The sequence below is a fragment of the Sciurus vulgaris genome (genome assembly GCF_902686455.1).
Source record: "Sciurus vulgaris genome assembly, chromosome: 3".
Classification (NCBI taxonomy): Eukaryota; Metazoa; Chordata; class Mammalia; order Rodentia; family Sciuridae; genus Sciurus; species Sciurus vulgaris.
Window position 1 is genome coordinate 154,061,814 of NC_136463.1, and position 19,473 is coordinate 154,081,286.

The window sequence follows — 19,473 nt, forward strand, 5'->3', positions numbered from 1 at the left end:
CACTGCACTCTGTCACAACTCTCTGACCATTGGCTTCTTTGTCTACTTCCCTAAATGGTAAGCTGTTTGCAAAAAGGAACTCACTTTTTTCATCTTCCTCTTTCCTGTATCCACAGACAGATGCCATAGAATAGTTACAATAGCCTTTGAAGAAGGAAGAAACCAGGGGATGGTACTTTCCCTTCTCACCTGAACATCGCATCATCTTTTGACCTAGGTTACTGCTCCTACCTCTTGACAAGCATGGATTTCAGCAAATGTCTTTACAATATTGGGGAACAACTGGGCAGTGATGAGCTGGCCTCCCTCAAGTTCCTGAGCCTGGACTACATCCCACAAAAGAAGCAGGAGCCCATCAAGGATGCCTTGATGCTATTCCAGACACTTCAGGAAAAGGGAATGTTGGAGGAAAGCAATCTGTCCTTCTTGAAGGAGCTGCTTTTCCGAATTAATAGACTGGACCTGCTGACCACTTACCTGGACACCAGCAAGGAGGAAATGGCACAGGAAGTTCAGACTCCTGGAAGGGCTCAGATTTCTGCCTACCGGTAGGTAGAACTTCACAGTGTGGGTACTGGAAGGTTGAATGGACACATCTTTCTGGGCATGACTGATTGGGGATTGTCTGGGTAATATGACTTGACTTAGGAGGCTTTGGAAAAAGATTTCCCACCAGGGCCTGATGAAGAAATGAATACTTTATGTATACTTCAGAGGAAAAAAATACCACAATCATAAAATATTTACTTTCCAAAGTGAAACTTCCTACAGATATAGTTTTTTGAAATGTTCTACTTCCTTCTCTTTCATCTTGGTGTCCCTGTTCTGCTGATGTCCACGCCATGTACTTACTTTGCCTACTTTGCCAGTGGGCAAGGCATCATGGCTTCCTGGCTTAGAAGCCCCTCCCACTTGCTGGTGGAAGCCTGTGGAAAATTTCAGTGAGTTTAGGGAATTTATCCCACAATTAAAGACTCAAATGACATCATTCTCTAGTGAGGTGTTTGCTGCCAGGCCTGACCCACAGAGGCTGCTTAGGACCAGTCAGCACAGCAGCACCCTGATTGCCAACTATTCAGGAGAACAGCAGTGCCTTGGCTCATCCTGCCAAAGGCTCTGAAACTCAGCTTCTCTCAACCCTGGGGATTCAGAGCAACTGTGAGCCACATGTAGTTACAACGTCATGACTTTAAAAATAGAAACATATTGTTACCCTGTCTTTCAACATCTATTAATTTTTTTTTTTTTTGGTGGTGGTGGTATTAGAAATTGAACCCAGGGGAATGCTTTTCCATTGAGCTACATCCCCAGCCTTTTTAAAATTTCTTTATTTTGAGATAGGGTTTTGCTAAGTTGCCCCGGTTGGCATGAAACTTGCAATCCTCCTTGCCTCGGTCTTGAGTGGTTGAGATTATGCATGTGCCACTGTGCCCATCTATCAACATCTTGTTTTCGGATACTCCTTAAAGTAATTTCTAATTCTTCTTTTAGAAAATTTCCACATAAGCATTACTCTGGCCCATTCACTGTCTTTATTTGTCAGTAACTGTGGCATGTGGCATGGAAAGGCCTCACAGCCAGGGCTAATGGCCACTACCCTATGACAGCCCAGCCTAGGGTTCTATTCTCAGAGACCTGAGGTTCTGGCATGTTCCTTGTCATATGTCTTCCTACTTGAAGCTTGACTATTTTGATTTTAAATGGGAAAATAAATATCTGGGTGTGTTAGTTTCCTAGGGCTGCTGTAACAAAAGTACCACAAACTGAATGGCTAAAACAGTAGAGGAAATTTATTCTCTTACAGTCCTGGGGACTCAGTGTAAAAATGAAGGTGTCAGTAGAGTTGGTTCCTTCTGGAGGCCTTGAGGGAGAATCTGTCCCCTGCCTCTTTCGTAGATTCTGGTGTTGCAGGCAACCCTTGGTGTTACTTGTCTTGCAGATGAGTTCTCCAATCTCTGCCTGTCTGACTGTCTGAATTTTCCTCTTCATAGAAGGACACTGGTCATTGGATTAGGGCCTGTCCTAATTCACTGTGATCTCAGTTTAATGAGTATTTTTTTTATCTGCAAAGACCCTTTGTCCAAATAGAGTCACATCCTTACGTTCTGGATAGACAAGACTTCTTGGGAGGAGAGAAGACACTGGTCAACCAGGTTCACTGCATAGCTTTGGTTTACTAGAGTTTATTCATTCAAGCACCAATTCATCATAAGAAACAGTCACCTCAGGACTCAGAAAGCTGGGGGTGGGTCGCACCTGTGTCACTGTCTTGGTCTTCTGAAGGTTTCACTCCTGCCATGTGAGCCAGCTTAGGGGACTGCGATACCAGACAATGACTGGTGGGGTCGAGAGTCCCCTGACGAGGACATGTTCTGTCTGCTAAAATCTTTAATGCTTTGACCTGGGGACAAAAGGATCAGCACACCTTACTAAAGGGTCACAGCCACCTCTTGTTTATCACCTTTGGATATTATCCAGGAGATAAAATGTATGGTCCTGTGGCCACTTACCATTATTAAACAACATTATATGTTTTACTTTCAAATTATAATTGCTCTCTATAAAGTGAGTATCTTACGAGCTGTCCAGACAATGGATATGTTACTAAGACATGGATGGTACAGGAAAACCTGTAGGTTTCAGTAGTGAGGAAAGTGAGGGAAAAAATACCCTGTAATACAGGTAAGAGTCAGAGCAGCTCTTGGTTGGATCTAATCTTGGCCCAACTGAGAAAACTTTAGATATGTTTTTCTGGGGTAAGAGATTTATTGAGAAGGTGTATGCAGCAGATGACAAAACTGAGGAACTTCTGTTTCTACGCTATTTTTATTTCACGATATTAATTTTTTAACTTGATTTTTAAAAAATTTTTATATTTTATTTTTGTAGACTGCATTTTGATTCATTGTACACAAATGGGGTACAACTTTTCGTTTCTATGGTTGTACACAATGTAGATTCACACCATTCATGTAATCACATATGTACATAGGATAATGATGACTGTCTCATTCCACCATCTTTCATATCCCTGCCCCCTACCCCCTCTCATTTCCCTCTACGTAATACAAAGTTCCTCCATTCTTTTGAAGTTGATATGCTATTGTATGAAAGTTATCTTCCTTTAAATAATAATATTGAAAGTGTTACTGACTTACCAAACGTTCCTTTGTCCACCCATTCAACAAGCATATTCCAAGAGCATAAATGTGTCGTGTGTGGATTAGGAAATAATAATTCTTTTCACATATTGAACACTTACTGTATTGATCAAGATTGGTTCAAGTACAATCATGTGCTGTATAATACTGTTCCAATTGATGACAGATTGTGAGATAGTGGTACCCTACGATTATACTGCCTAGTGATATCATAGCACTCTTTGTGTAAGAACGTTATGATGTTTGCAAAATGAAGAAAGCGTAATGATACATTTCTTGGGAAATATCCTCATCATTAAGTGACACGACCGTACTTCATGTAAATTTATTTGCATAATCTTTGGCGTCTGCCTGTGGTGTGGATACACAACTATCTCTAGTCTGCAGATGAGAAAAAAATGTCTAACATGTCACTCAGTTCCCAGATGGTGAGCCAAAGTTTTAACACAGGTAGTGTGGGTCCCCTGTGCTCAAATACTGCCCCGTACCACCCTTGGGGGTTATGAAAATAGAAAGGGCATGGACCAGGCTATCAGGGGACTTGAGCATTTTTGTAACAGGATGTTAATAACAAGTGAGTGATCCTTCTGAAGTGAACACAGTGAGACACATGCAGTGGAACATGTAGCCCTGAGGACGGGGACACAATGCCATTGGTAGGGGAGGAGGAAGGTGCAGACTAGAAAGGGAGAAGGGTGTGGGGGCAGCGAGGAGCAGGATAGATGGTGTGTTTGCTAGAACCAAATGTTTGGCTCTCTCTCTCTCTCTCTCTCTCTTTTTTTTTTTTTTTTTTTTTTTTTTGGTACCAGGGATTGAACCCAGGATCACTTAACCACCAAGCCACATCCATAGCCCTTTTTAAATATTTTATTTAGAGGCAGAGTCTTAAGTTGCTTAGGGCCTCACTGCTGAGGCTGGCTCTGAAATCATAAAACTCCTTCCTCAGCCTCCTGAGCCACTGGGATTACAGGCGTGCACCACTGCACCCAGGTGGCTTTTCTCTTGAAGGAATGACTGGGAGGACGCTGCCCAGTTTAGTGAGGGAAGTGGTAATCCATCCGACTTGCAGAGTGGAAAGTACAATTTTCAAAAGTCAATGCTTGTTTCTATTGCAACAGGATCTTGTTCTTATAGTGAAAGACAAAGGAAAAGCAAGAGTTATATAACTGAAATTAACCAAAGGACAAAGTTGATGGAACTCTTAATTGTTCAGAGTGGGCACAAGTTCTGCCTCTCTCTCAGGACGCTGCTCCTAAATCATGCCGCTGATTGTCTTTTGGAGGGAGGCTATTGAGTCAGGTCCCTTCTGACTCCACACAGCAAATGGGAAATAATCTGGGAAAGCATTACTAAAGTGTCTCCATTTCCTACCACAGGGTCATGCTTTTTCAGATTTCAGAAGAAGTAAGCAAGCTGGAATTGAAATCTTTTAAGTTTCTTTTGAGCAACGATATCCCCAAGTGTAAGCTGGATGATGACCTGGTAAGACCTGGAATTGTCTGGAAATGCAGTCCTGAGAGTTGGTCAGTCACTGGGGACTTCTGAGGCTAAAGAAAGGGGCTCTCTTGGTAAAAGCAACCTGAAGTCTAGTTGCTGGCCAGAGAGAAGAAAGCCATCAGCAGGCGTGCTGTTGACTTCATGCCTTTCCACTGTGAAGTGCTGCTCACATTAGTCTTTGGGAGCAGGCAGACTTGGGAGCCAGGGGAGAAGTGTGGCGGTGCATCACAACCCCATGTGGGACCAGACAGAGCCAGGAAGCAAGTGGTGGCCTAAGACATTGTTTCCACTTCTGCATTCTTGGATGTCTATCTCTGGGCATGTTGTGCGTGGTGTATCTCTGTGTTATGTGCATTGCACATCTCTTATGTATATGTGTGATATGTATATCCAGTGGTGTGTGTCTCTGTGTAGTATATGTATCTGTGTGTATGTCTGTTTTTCTGTGTCTCTGTGTATGTGTTTGTGTGTCCCTGTGTATGTTTCTGTGTGTGTGTGTGTGTGTGTGTGTGTGTGTGTGTGTGTGGCGTTTGTGTCTGTGTGTATGGTATATATAGTATGTGTGTGAATTCAGTTTTGGAGGTGGATTGCACTCTGTTGGTATATAAGGCAGTCCCAGAACTGTCACTGTGTCACTGGCCAGGCTGCTATGTCTTGGCCATGCACATAGAGTTGATTCATACGTAAAGACAACCACAGACAATCTGAGCACAGGGCTTAGGAACCTGGGGACATCTGACATGGCCTGTCTTCTAGTCTCTCACTTCTGTCTTTTTGGGCCAGAGAACATGACCTGCCTGCTTTCTCAGAGGTTTGCTTGGGAAGTAAGGGAAAGCCCTTGGTTTGGAAAAAGTGGAAGTTAAAAAAAAAAAAAAAAAACTAATATAAAAACAGTCTCAATTCAGTCTTCCCTGTCTTTCTTGTCCGCCAGAGCTTGCTTGACATTTTCATAGAGATGGAGAAGAAACTTATCCTAGGGGAGAGAAACTTGGATATCCTGAAAAACATCTGTGATCAAATCAATAAGAGCCTGCTGAAGAAAATCAAGGATTATGAAGAATTAAGCAAAGGTACATCTGACACTGAAATCAGCAAAGTGTTTTCTCAAATACATAAATCCCTCCCTGTCTCAAGCAGTTCTAACCACATATTTGGGGGATGTTTTTCTCTTTTTAATTCAGAGAGAAGAATGAGTCTTGAAAGAAAACCAGATGCATTCTCAAATGGTAATGTTTGCAGATGCACAGAGTTAATTTACCCTCTGGTATCATCATGCTTCCTTCTACTGCATCCTATTATTGGGAAGAAAGTTAGGTGGTCACTTTTTATCACCTTCTCTACATATTGACAGACCCTGCAGCCCCAGACTGGCATGTTTGCAATAAGTGCAGAGGTAGTCTCTAATAAGTTCTTAACATTTTTGTTGTTTTTCTCTTCTTTTCTTTTTTCTTTTTTTCCTCCTTCTCTCTCCCAGCATCTCCCATTGACATATGCTGTCTGTGGTTTGCACTGGTAGCTAGATCTAAATGACTTTTCAGAACTTTGTTGATTAAGTTACTTCCTCTTTCAACAACAAAGAAATTTTTTTACATTGTTGTCTAGGTCAGAGGTCCCTGGGTCAAGAGTGAGTAATTCTCTCCATCCCCGCTGAGCTCTGCACTGAAGCTCCCCATTGTCCATCTTACTCTTCGGGATGTTTCAGCCAAGTTATTTCTTTCTAATCCTCTGTCTCTTTTCTATCTGGGGAAGTTAGACTGAACTTCAAATATTTGATTACTCATATATTCTTTTTCATTATAAGAATTATACCTAATCATTGAGGATGATTTTTTCTTTTTGGGGGTACCAGGGATTGAACTCAGGGACTCTTGACCACTGAGTCACATCTCCAGCCCTATTTTGTATTTTATTTAGAGAGAGGGTCTCACTGAGTTGCTTAGTGCCTCACTTTTGCTGAGGCAGGCTTTGAACTCCTGATCCTCCTGCCTCAGCCTCCCAAGCTTCTGGGATTGTAGGCATGCGCCACCACACCTGGCATGATTTTAAATTCAGAGAAAAAATTTTTAAAAACCCACTAAGATGCCATCACATCCTAAATATTAATACTGTTAATATTTTATATTTGTTATATTTTCACCTTGGCTCTTCGTGTGTGTGTGTGCACATGCATACAAAATGCATTTTGGATCACCCCCTTAAAAGATTACTCTGAGTAAACATCTCTGCATCCAGTTCTTCCTTACTTCCCATGCCTGCTTGGTTCCAAGACTTGAAGAGTACATTAAGGGGTACTTTTGAGTCGATTCATCCGTGCCAGTGTTTTATAAATGAATATCTCACAAATTCCATAAAGCTCAACCTGGCAATGTAGAAGTGTATAAAGTTATAAAGTTCTGACATGTCTTCATCACTGTTTTCTAAGGCGCTAGACATTTCTTTACCAGAGTCTTGTTCCTGCCATGTCTCATTCTAGATGTGTCTCTTTGTGGCTTGCAGGGGAGGAGTCCTTCAGGATGCTGGCATTGTCAGACTCTCCAGGAGAACAAGACAGTGACTCACAGGTACATGGACACCTCCAAACTTTCTTTCCTTTTTCATTGCTGATTCTAGATTTTGTAATTTTTAGGGTTTTTTTTTCTCCCTTTTAGTTGCCAGATGATCCAATAAAGGACAGAAACTTAACGAAAAATCTGAGTTATAGAAAAAAAAAATTCCATGAAGGGACAAGTTAAAAATGTAATTTCATTTTTAAAATGTGACCTCTCCAGTTCCTTTATGTTACATTTTTATTGTAAAACCAAAGACAAAGGTATTGAACTAGCTAGAAGGTGGGAGGCCTCCTACCTAATTTTCTAGATGACATGCCAACCTAAATGGGAGAGGCTTTGTGGGGGGCTATAGCAGATCTGGAATAAGCAAAGTCTTACCTTTTAGCATGATCTTTAAAAATGCTTTTATTTTATGATTAGGAGTAAGCAATAAGTACTCATAATCTAGTCATCTCTTTGTCTTTTGAGCCAGCTTCAGAAGAATTTCCTTTCTAGACATAAGTTCTATTTATGTAACTTCAACAATTCACCAAATGCATTTTAGTGCATTAGTTCACTCACTCCTCACTGTGGCAGAAAGCACAGGAGTCCCTGAACACCTGAATTAGGCTTGAGAGTGACTGGTAGTGTGAACTCTGTGAAAATTACCAGAACTCTCTCCCTCTGAAAATCAAGGATTAACCATAGTGATGTGGCACTATACAAAGCATTGTTCCCATTAAATAGTCTACAAGCTTAGTAAACCTGGTATTGTAAATGCACCCAATACACTTAGTAAATACTTAGCATACATTATAGTAAATACTAAATATACTTAAGTACTTAATATACTTGATATCTTAGTAAACATGCTAAGATACGAGACAACTTGCCTGAAGTCTTAGAAGTCTTAAGTTTTTTTTTATGCTTTTTCTTAATGCATCTTTTTTTATTAAAAATCATAAATTTACATAGGGCAATGTTGTTTGATTCATTCTTTTATTTTTTTTCCTTCCCCCCTCCCCTCCCACCCCTCTTTTCCCTCTATACAGTCCTTCCTTCCTCCATTCTTTCCACCCTCCTTATCCCTAACCTTAAACCTAACCCTAACCCTAACGCTAACCCCTCCTACCCCCCATTATATATCCTCATCCACTTATCAGCGAGATCATTCGTCCTTTAGTTTTTTGAGATTGGCTTATCTCACTTAGCATGATATTCTCCAATTTCATCCATTTGCCTGCAAATGCCATAATTTTATCATTCTTCATGAAGTCTTAAGTTTATGAACTAGTAGAGGCAAAAATTTGGTTTCCTAAGCTGGGGAGGGTCGTTTTCTGTACCTCAATGGGCTACACAGATTTCTAACCACTGCTAAGAATCCCAGCAATGAAATAGCCCTAGGAAAATAAGCCGCACAGAGGGCCACCTCAGGCCCATACTGTCAGGTGTACAGTGTGGATTCTGTAACCTACAGCATAACCCAGCATCTCTCTCCAGCTGCAGTAGTCCTAAGAACTGGGTTATATCAGCTTCAATCACTGGCCTGAAGGGCAGACTTTTAGTTGTTAGACAAGAAGTGCAGATGAGTAGAGTAGATAGCCAATAGATTCACAGTCCGGGTGAAGCTGCCCAAAGACAGTCATTTTCAGCAATTCTTACTGAGTTCTCAAAAGTTTCTAAATCCCAGTCCTGGGCACAATGTTCTCTGCTTCAAAGATATGAGGACAGTATTAATATATGTGCAAAGTTCTCATGAGACCCAGGTACACCAACTTTACTGCTATCCTAGGGCAGAACTCTAAGGGATCCTGTGTGAGGAGAATTGCTAGAAACTAGTTCTTTGGGAGAATGACCCCAAGTTGGGGTGGGGTGGGGCCAGAGAGAGCCCACTTGCCTGCCATCCCCACCTGGGCAGCCTGCCCTCTTCCTGGGCAGTTCTTTGTTTATATCACCAGTGTTTGACTGGTAGAGTAAGCTCCAGGGTTGGGTTTTTGTTTTACAGACATCGGACAAAGTCTACCAAATGAAAAGCAAACCTCGGGGATACTGTTTGATCTTCAACAACTATGATTTTAGCATGGCACGGAAGGATATGCCCAAGCTTCACAACATTAAGGATAGGAAAGGAACAGATTTGGATGCAGGTACAGTACAACCCAAAAGAGAAGTGAACATTTCTTACACCTATTTTCTTTTTAATCAAAAGGGGGAAAACAAAAGCTGTACCAAAAGGGCCACATGGTTCAAGAATATGGATTTAAACATATTTCCTTATGGAGGTGAAGAACATTCTTATGCATTTGTTAGTTTTCTGCTTTTTATAAAACCGGTTTTTATAAATCGTAGCATAAGCATATGTATAATGATAAACTATCAAGAGGAGCAGCAATGAGCTTTACTTTTAAATCAACTAAGCAAATAGTGTTTCTGTAGAATGTGTTAGGTGAAAAAGATTGCCTTAGTATCAAAATCCATATTGGTATTGCATTTATAAAAGTTGTGCTATTGAGCACGGAGGAAATTATGAGTTCTTAACAAAATAGCATGTTCAAACATTAAATTAGCCAGATATTATTATTATTATTTTGGTACCGGGGAATGAGCTCAGCCACATCCCCAGCCCTTTTTTGTACTTTATTTAGAGAGAGGGTCTCTCTGAGTTGCTTAGTGCCTCATTAAGTTGCTGAGGCTGACTTTGAACTCATGATCCTCCTGCCTCAACCTCCTGAGCCACTGGGATTACAGGTGTGCGACACTGTGCCTGGCCAGAAATAGTTTTGATCAGCCTTTATTTAAGCAAGGACTGAGAACTTATAATTTATTTTTCCAATTTTTTAGTTGGTGCATTATGGTTGTACATAATGGTGGGATTTGTTACATGTATTAGTACCTGCACACAATTATAACAATATAATTTGGCCAATAGAACTTCTCTGCACTTCCTCATGCCCTTCCCTCCTCCCATACCATGGTCCCTTTCCTCTATTCTATTGATCTTGCTTTGCTTCTCATGAGATTCCTCTGCCACCTTCTTTCCTTTTTACTCTCTACCTCCCACATTTGAAAGAAGACATACAACCCTCGACCTTCTGAGTTTGGCTTATTTCACTTAACATAATGTTCTCAAGTTCCATCCATTTTCCTGCAAATGACGCAATTCCATTCTTCTTTATGGCTAAGTAAAACTTGTATATAGAGAGAACTTACAATTTCAACAACAACAACAACAAAAATCTGTGGAATGGAAATATAGAAATGGGTATAATTAAAAAAATAACAAATCAATTCAACTCAGTCATTGAGTTGATATTAATTTTGATTTGGTCAAAGAAATTTTGAAAATAGTATTTATGAGTCACATGTTCTTTACTTATTTTTTAAATTGAGTAAATTTTAGAAAATTAATGCACACTGATTGTAGCCATTAGAACACTGTAATGGTCCCTATTACCATTTGTCTTATTTATTTGAGCAAATGCTAAGGTTTTAAAAAGCCATAGAATTTAGGGTCATTGATTACATCAGTTATCATTATGCATTTGGTATTGAAAATGTTTCAGGTCTCTGATTTTTATTCATTGAATATTAATTTTTTCTATTAAATTTCATTTGATTCTATTTCTGGAAGTTCATTTTTCTTCTATCTGGCCCATGAGACCTGGTCTGTGATAGGTATTTGAATTCACATGTCCTATTTTTTCTCTTCCTTTGCTTATTACATTCTGTGTTGAATGAGTAAAAATAGAGATGCAACTGCCTGTCTCATTTTTCCTGAGATGTCCCCTCTGTTCTGGCAAAGTGCCCCGTGAACATCTTTGCTGTCATTTTCATCATCACCACACCACATTCCAAAAGGAATCAGAATTTTCCACAGAATCAAGTCACTATATTAGCCTTATCAAAGTTCTTCAAAACCAATGAGGACCCATTGCATTGCAAAGTCATTTTTCTCTATTCCTAATGCTACAGTGTCTCTTGGCATGTTTTATGTTTACCTCTGATGTGCAACAGGAACAAAATACTAAAAGAGGAATTAAAAAAAAAAGGTGTACTCCAATAAGGATTAAGAGAACAGGAATGCAAGCAATAGCTAATAAAAGATTTAAAACAAGTTTTGGAGATGAAATAAAGGAGGAGAGGTAGTAGTTTTAATAGAGCAGAGAAAGCTACAACCTAAGTGATTATAAAGGAAATCAAAGAAAGGAGGCAAACCCATTTACCCCACAGAACTCTGGAAAACAAATCAGGAATTGGAAGTACAAACATAGGAGAGGCAATGAGCTGAAAACAGGAAGATATTTGAAAGTCTATATGAGACATATGTAAGTGATGCCCCAGTTCCATCTCATAGAACCAACAACTCTTCCTATTCTACCATCATAAGGAACAGGAAGTTTATTCTCTCATAAAAATGAACCAGAGAGTCTCTAGATCTGGTGATACTGGGCTCAGCAAAGAAAGCAGTGAAGTATGGAAAAAAGAGAGATTAAAGGAAATTCAACCTACTGGTGGCATGGAGTCAGATTTCAAACCCATGTTGGTTCCAAGAACATTGGCAGCAGATATAAATTCTCTTTTGGAAAAGCTGAAAGCCCTAGATAAAAGATCTATAGATCAGGACATCTGGGGGTCTCCTAATGGAATGACAAGTTTCCTAATCAATCACTCTGCTATAAAGTCCACCAGTGAACAAACCATGGCCAAAAACACAGAGCTTTTGGTTAACTTTTTAGTTGACTAATGGACAGCCATGTTTCATCAGGCGTATAGAGAACACCTCTAATATAAAACAAGCAATGCAAATAAGAAAAAATGAAATGAAATATGAATTAAAGATAATGCTAGGAAAAAAGGAAATTCTTAAAAACTATATTTAATAGTGATAGTAAAATGTTCATAAAAGAACAAGATGTTATGAAAAAGAAACAAGAATCACTAAAAATTCAACATATGAGCACAGAAATTTTTTAAAAAATCAATAGTGCAGAAGATAAAAGTCTCAGAAAATAGGCCAAAAAGGTAAAAAAAAAAAAAAAAATGGCAAATAGGAACAAAAGGACAAGAAAATCTGAAGTTGAGGGCCAGTTAGGAATGTTCAGTCTCTAATAATTAAAGTTCCATAAGGAAAGAACAGAGAAAATGGGGGAAATGGAAATGTTCAGGAATTAGGTTAACAGCTGGCAGACTAAAAGGGCCTAATGAATTGAGAAAGATTCATACCAAAGCATATTTCATCCTAGAAACTTCTAGAGAGAAAAAGATAAATCAAATATGTAAAGTGTCAGGAATTAAAATGTCAGTGGACTTCTTAATAGCAACACTGAAAGCTACAAGAAATACTTTCAGAATTCTGAGGGAAAATGCTGTGGAAAGAGCATTCTGTTTCTAGTTAAACTACAAAAAAGTATGAAAGTCGAAGTAAGGACTCATGTAAGGGCCCCCCAAATTTATTCCTTATGTAGGAGTGGATATACTCCATCAAAACATGCCAGTAAATCAATAAAGAAGAAGTCATAGGTTCAGGAAAAAAAGAATCTATTATGGAAAAGACCTAAAGATATCACAGGAGAAGAGAAATTTATCAAACCTAAGGAGCAGTCAGTTAGGATTAGAGAAGAAGGATGTAGTGCTCAACATGGAACATTCTCCAGAAAAATAAAAATGAATCAGACAAGCAGCCTGAAAATGTTGAAAGAGCAACCAGATCTGTTAGTGCATTTGAAAAAAAATAATAATGTTAGCCATATGGGAAACAAAGCAAATTTAAAAAGTAATGCAATTATTAACTCTGGGAAAGACAAAAATCTTAAAAAGGAAATATAATTAAAGAACTTGATTTTTACATTGTCCTAGTAATATAAGTATTATTATGAATTAAACCTAAAATTATTCAAAAATTGTATAAGAGCACTATATGCTCACTTTCCATAATAACTCACATAAAAGTCTAAAATGTATAAATGAATAAATAGTGAATTCAAATTCATTATAATTGGAAACTAATATTAAAAAAAAAGTATAAAACCTTAAAGTGGTTGCCTTCATGGACTATGACTGGGTAATAGAGAAGGATAGAGAGAGGATAACTGTTTTTGTAATAGATCTTTCAGTTCTATTTTATTCATATTTTCTCTTTTGATAAGTGTAACTAATTTTGAGTGTTTGGCATAAAATAAATATGGGCATTTTATTCAAAAATTATTTCCATTTTTATATTAAGTAAGAAATAAAATCATCTCTTAAATTGATTTGATAATAAGCCAAAATAATAGTTTACCCATAGCTTACCCATAGATTGCCAAAATTAGCTTTTCCAGTTCAGAATAGGCAACAGGCCCAAAATAGCACTCACCCCTTCCTCATTTGCCTCATGGTTTGGAAATGTTCTCTGCTGGTGACAATAAATATTAAAACTGTATAGAATCCACATACTAAAATAGGTCTCATTCTTTAAGTTTGGATCAAATTCTTATCTATCAATATGACACCCTCTGCCCCTACACACACCATTCTTTTTCGCTCTGGGCTGTGTGGCAGGAAATTACTGTGGTGTAATATGACTTTTCTTCTTTCACTTTTCAGAGGCTTTGAGCAAGACCTTTACAAAGCTTCATTTTGAAGTAGTACCTCACAAAGATTCCACAGCAAAGGAAATCTGTGAAGTTCTGAAGTCCTACCAAAGCATGGACCACAATAATAAAGACTGCTTCATCTGCTGTATCCTCTCTCATGGAGATGAGGGCATAGTCTATGGCACTGATGGACAGAAGGTCTCCATCTATGATCTGACCTCTTATTTCACTGGTTCAAAGTGCCCTTCCCTTGCTGGGAAACCTAAAGTCTTTTTTATTCAGGCTTGTCAAGGGGATAACTACCAGAAAGGTGTACCTGTTGAAACTGACTCAGAGCAAAAGGAAGCCTACTTAGAGATGGACTTATCATTTCAAAAGAGTTATATCCCAGATGAAGCTGACTTTCTGTTGGGGATGGCCACTGTGAACAACTGTGTTTCCTATCGAAACCCCCAGGAGGGAACCTGGTACATACAATCACTTTGCCGGAGGCTGAGAGAAAGGTGTCCCCGGTAAGGTTTGCCTATCCAGCCCTCCTGGGAGCTACACTATCTGCTTACCTTCCCCATCACCACTACTATATATGCATAGTTACAGCCTCTTAGAAAGAGTTTTATGGTTAGGGTAATACTAATCATAGAATCATCAAGAGGAGTGATTTCCATTCACCTCTAAAATGTCTCCTTGTGGACCACAGAGTCCTACTTCCCAGGTCAGCTGTGAAATGAGAGAGATACTTATTGAGGCATTTCCTTTATTCAACATCTCAAAGGACAACCACAGTATTTCAGAGCTCAGAAGGATGGTAGTAATGTAGTCCACCTCTTTGACTTTAGGAAAAATCATGATTGAGCCAACTCAGCTAGTTTTGGAAGTCTGTCAAGAAGGCAGTAAGCACATCAATGTTTAACACTCTCCAGCTCTGTCAAAAGTCCTGTAATGGCTACCCAACCTCAAATCTTCTTGATGCATTGTGGGAGATAAGTAGCAAGGAGTAGGAGCCCCTTATGTCTCCACTCACCTGACCTGCTTTGAAGCTGCAAGATGTGGGAAGATAGCCTTCCCTTGTTTATTATATCACAGGCTTCATTTAGTTATGATTTCAAATGTCATAACTCACCCACGTGCACAAAGCTGACAGATGAACAGTGAAGGATCCTTCTAACACATTCCTTCTAGACCTGTTTCTCATTATGCTTTCAGTGTATGAAGAGTGAGAATCTCCCATGGCATATAAAGAGTGAACCACAATACTAATGTGATGTTTTCATTTTGGAACTTAAACCATGAGTGCCACAAGGTTCTGGTATTCACTACAGAGATAGATGAAGAGGTTGCCTGACAAAACTGCTAAGAGTCTGGTGACGGAGGGGTGGAGAGGGCTGTAGGAGATGTTTGACTGTATTGTAGAAGAATCTGTAGAAGCAATGCTGACTGTGGGTAGAGGGCACTTGGGGGACGTTGAGGTGCTTGTGAGGGTTGAGTGACACAGTTCACAGAGCAGTGAGATACACACAGATTGAAAGGGAAAGGAACCAAATCTCATACTGGCCCTGAGGTTTCTGATGGTCAATAGAGATCCCAAATGAGCCAAAGGTGAAATTATCAAGCTCTGAGACAACTCATCTACCTGCAAAGCTGTGGTAGGTCTTGGTTTAGCAGATTATGGTTTCCAAAGCCTGATGTTTTGAGACAAGGAACTATAGTTCTCAGCACAGCAGAGGAGATAGGTTGTCGGTTTTCTCCCCCTGTGGATTGTCACACGTTATGCTCTGTTTTTCAGAGGCGATGACATTCTCACCATCCTGACTGAAGTGAACTATGAAGTGAGCAATAAGGATGACAGGAAGAACATGGGGAAACAGATGCCCCAGCCCACATTTACATTAAGAAAAAAACTCTTCTTTCCTCTTGATTGATGCTGTTGCCTCTGTGTGTAACACTATTCTTTTATTTATTAAGTATTTTTTATTTGTTCTAATAACATTTTATTAAGTAATATTACTTGTTTTGCACTTTTTTTGATGGCAGGAAGGGAATTTGGAAATCAGTACATTTTTTCCCTAATATTACTTTTAAATATACAAATATTATCTCCTTTTCCCTACAAAGTGTCACTATAATCAATTCATCCCACCCTATATATTTGAATCAAGAACAATTTAATTCTTCTATGAATTCAAGCCCAAATCTCTGACTTTGCAATATCAACCACTCTTAGACATTTACTATTATGGTATAATTTTAACCACATTTTTAAAAATTTTTAATTTGTTTTAATTAGTTATACATGACAGTAAAATGCACTTTGATACATCATATATAATGGAGTATAATTTCTCTTTCTTCTGATTAAACTTGATGTAGAATCCCACCAGTCACGTAGTTATGTATGTACATTGGGTATGTCTGATTCATTCTACTGTCCTCCTCCCCCTAAACTCCTTCCCCTCCCTTCACTCCCCTTCACCTAAAGTAACTCTATTCTTCCCTAGCCATCCCTCATTGTGAATCAGCCTCCACATGTCAGAGAAGTAACTGAATTTTTAAAAAATTTTAAAATTTTGTTTACTGGTATGTGGTGCTGAGTATTGAACCCAGGGCCTCGCACATGCCAGGCAAGCACTCCACCACTGAGCCACAACTCCAGCCCCTAAATGTATTTTTAATAAGATGAAAAAGTACTACATAAAAGTAAAAAAGACATCAATCAAGTTATATTTCACACTACTTCCAAAATATATAAATTGGGAAATATTCTTTAAAAACTTTTAAAAAATCAAGTTGTTTTACAGCTTCTTTATTATCTGTACCCAAACTCCCTTCCTGGCATCTCCCTTCTACTCTGTTATTGAGCTGTATCCTCAGCTTTTTTTTTTTTTTTTTTTTTCCTTTTCTTTTCTTTTGAGACGAAGTCTCACTACATTGCTCAGGCTGGCCTCAGGCTTATGATTCTCTGCCTCCGCCTCCTGAAAATCCTGTTTTTCTTACACACACCTCTTCATCAGCTGTTCTTCCTAATCATTCATTTACACCTTTCATACATTTGCATTCATTTTTTTCTTTCTGTGAACAATTTATTTCACATCTTTAAACTTTAAGAGTATTTTTAAAAATTTTAAAAAACATTTTTAATAAAATAAAATGTAATTTTATCTTACTGCTCCTTAGAGATTATTTTGTTAGTGTTTTTTGTTTGTTTGTTGCCATTGGTGTGCCACAAATGTGAAACATTCAGGTTGTAGACTGTATTACTTAAGTCTCCTACAGGCTGTTTTTAACATTTACTGTCAACATTTGAAAACCAGGAGATATCGCATAAAACCCAGAATATCTTTTTTTGAAAATTCAGTATGTCTGACATCATCAACCCAGGCAACTGTGCAGCAGTACTCTCAGGGATCTGAGAAGAACCTCCCTCCAGCCAGGTGTGGCTCTGCCTTCCCCAGTCCTCTCTCCGTCTCCCCATACCCACCCAGGCTTCTCCAGGGGGCTACTGTTAATGGCCACTTATCACTGTGCTTGTGTGACTGTTTTTTCTTAGTCCAGACACATCACAGCCCTTTACACTGGTTATGTTGCCTGCCCTGTGGGCATTTGAATTCTGGCGATGGTTTGGCGAAGGCAGCAAGAATCCTCAGATACTCTTCCTAGGTCATAGGTTCAGGAACATGGTTGGAAGGTGGGGGAGTGCAGGCACATATATGAGAGAAAAAAGTTTTGAAGTCAAATCAGTGAGTTATCTGTCTTGCTAGGTAGACGGGGGACAAAAGATGTAGCCCAACATATAGTCAACATCAATAGGAAGGGTGCCTTCAAATCAGTCTCTTTCTAATAAAATATGCAAATGCAGAAGAGAAAATAGTACAAAGCCCAAAGAAACATCAGCTCCAGGAATAGAGAACATCTATTTTTAATGAAGAGTCAATGATAAGTTCTGCAATTGAGATGAGAATTTAAACATTTCCACTCAGAAAGAAGCAAGTTGTGAAAAGACAAAAATATAGTCAGAACAACTTAAGAACTTAACTCATCGTGTGCATTTTCTCAAGAATCCCACCCCACCCACCAGGCGTTCCACAGGCTTTTGGGATGGTGTGCCTACCATATTTGGCCAGGGAGAACAACTTTTGTTTATGATTCTTTCATTTGTCGTCGTCCTCTATATCATAATCATACTCATAAGTAGTTAAAGAGGGCAAGGTTCCTTCATAAATTTCTTCTTCATTCTTGGCAATCGTTTTTTGCCTGAAAAAAAGAAGGATGTATCACTATAGACTTGAAGGATAGAAATGGGTACAGGATATGGGGGTGTGGCTGGGGCAGAAATGTGGCTTGATTCCTTCCTGGTGGAGCAGTCTCTCATCACTTGCAGTGGTTTTGAATTTAGTGAAATGTGATATTTGGGTGACCAAATTGCCAAATGAGGAATTTTTCTACTGACTCAATGCAACAAATAACTTCCCTTCAGTAAAGTTTAACTAAAATTTGAGCAATTTAGGATGTATCTTCAGGTAACAGCATAATTTCTGTTTTGAAATTGATTTCCACAGGAACCAGAAGCAGCTGTGTCTATGGTAAACCACTAACGCAAAAACCACTGAGTGTCTCAGGGAAGAGGGACTTGAAAAACAACCCTTGGTCACAGAACAGAAAAAACTCAGAAACTCACAGATATACTTCCTGTGTTGTTTTGCATAACAGACAAGTAAGAGAGAAAATCCAGACACATCCCATAAGAACTCTCTGGCTTCTGCCGGTAACTGTGTCCAGGCTCAGTGACATAACCTCCCTTCTGCCTTGACATCAGTAAGCAGTACCTGCTTTATCTTCTGAACCTATTCCTCACTCAAATGCCCTCCCACTCCTGAAGATAGCTCAGCCAACAGCATCACACCTTAGAAGCATGTTTTCCTCTCTCAGGATCTGTATGGTGTGCTTGTACTTTTCTTCAGCTTCAGCAAACTTGGTCTGGAACATTTTCTCAAGATTTCCCCAGGCAGCTTTCTGGAAGACAAAATTTAAAAGCTGTCTTCACTAGGGTGGAGCCATGTGGCCCAACAGCACAGACACCTGAGCTGCTCTCCCAGCCCCTGTACTCCTTCCAGCCAGGACTCACCTCTTTCTGGAATTCCATCTGGGTTTGGTAGAGTTGTGCATTAAGTGACTCTAGTACAGTAGCTTGTGCATGCAACTCTTCCTCCATAATCTGCGCAAGAAGAAACTGCTTCAGCACATCAAGCCTATGTTACCTGTTTATTCTCTTCTCCACAGCACCTAGACTACAATGCAGAGCAATTACCTTAGCTACTCACTACTGACCAGTCACCAGGCCCTGTAAATTCTGCCCACTTGCTGTCTTGCCAGGCTGTGTATCCTCCCCTTCAGCCTCTGCTGAGGAGCTAGCTCACTGCTGCAGAGCTAGCTCTCATCAGAGTTCAAACAGATGGTTACCATGGCCATCCACCATTCATTCACTGAACAGTCTTTGATAACGGCCCACTACTGATTTCCACTATAGGACACTCTGGGAAAGGCAAGTCTCCAGGGACTATAAAAAGATTAGTGGTTTCTAGAGGTTGGAAGGGGAAGGGAGGAATGAATAGGTGGGGCAGAGGGTATTTTTAGGGCAGTGAAACTATTTTGTATGACACAGTAATTATAGATACATGACTTGGCATATTAGGCAAAACTCGTAGACTGTATGGCACA

The 19,473-nt window shown here is 39.4% G+C and overlaps 2 protein-coding genes across 7 annotated transcripts in view; one reads left to right on the forward strand and one right to left on the reverse strand.

Moving 5' to 3' along the window:
• Positions 1-16,933, forward strand: part of CASP8 (caspase 8) — a 47,262-nt gene extending 30,329 nt beyond the window's left edge. For all 5 annotated transcript variants that reach the window (XM_079130657.1, XM_079130654.1, XM_079130655.1 and 2 more), the window contains 8 exons: positions 218-548; positions 4,538-4,643; positions 5,590-5,728; positions 5,840-5,884; positions 7,155-7,219; positions 9,192-9,333; positions 13,772-14,273; positions 15,545-16,933. In XM_079130657.1, coding sequence (XP_078986783.1) covers positions 244-548; positions 4,538-4,643; positions 5,590-5,728; positions 5,840-5,884; positions 7,155-7,219; positions 9,192-9,333; positions 13,772-14,273; positions 15,545-15,680 — 1,440 coding nt within the window. In that variant the 5' untranslated portion in view covers positions 218-243 and the 3' untranslated portion in view covers positions 15,681-16,933. The remainder of the gene's footprint in view (positions 1-217; positions 549-4,537; positions 4,644-5,589; positions 5,729-5,839; positions 5,885-7,154; positions 7,220-9,191; positions 9,334-13,771; positions 14,274-15,544) is intronic.
• A 136-nt stretch (positions 16,934-17,069) lies between these two features.
• FLACC1 (flagellum associated containing coiled-coil domains 1) overlaps positions 17,070-19,473 on the reverse strand; it is a 32,977-nt gene continuing 30,573 nt past the window's right edge. The window contains exons 12-15 of one of the 2 annotated variants that reach the window (XM_079130687.1): positions 18,881-18,970; positions 18,659-18,768; positions 17,867-18,009; positions 17,070-17,411 (exon numbers count right to left, since the gene is read on the reverse strand). In XM_079130687.1, the coding sequence (XP_078986813.1) occupies positions 17,907-18,009; positions 18,659-18,768; positions 18,881-18,970 (303 nt within the window). In that variant the 3' untranslated portion in view covers positions 17,070-17,411; positions 17,867-17,906. The other variant, XM_079130686.1, reaches the window with a different exon arrangement.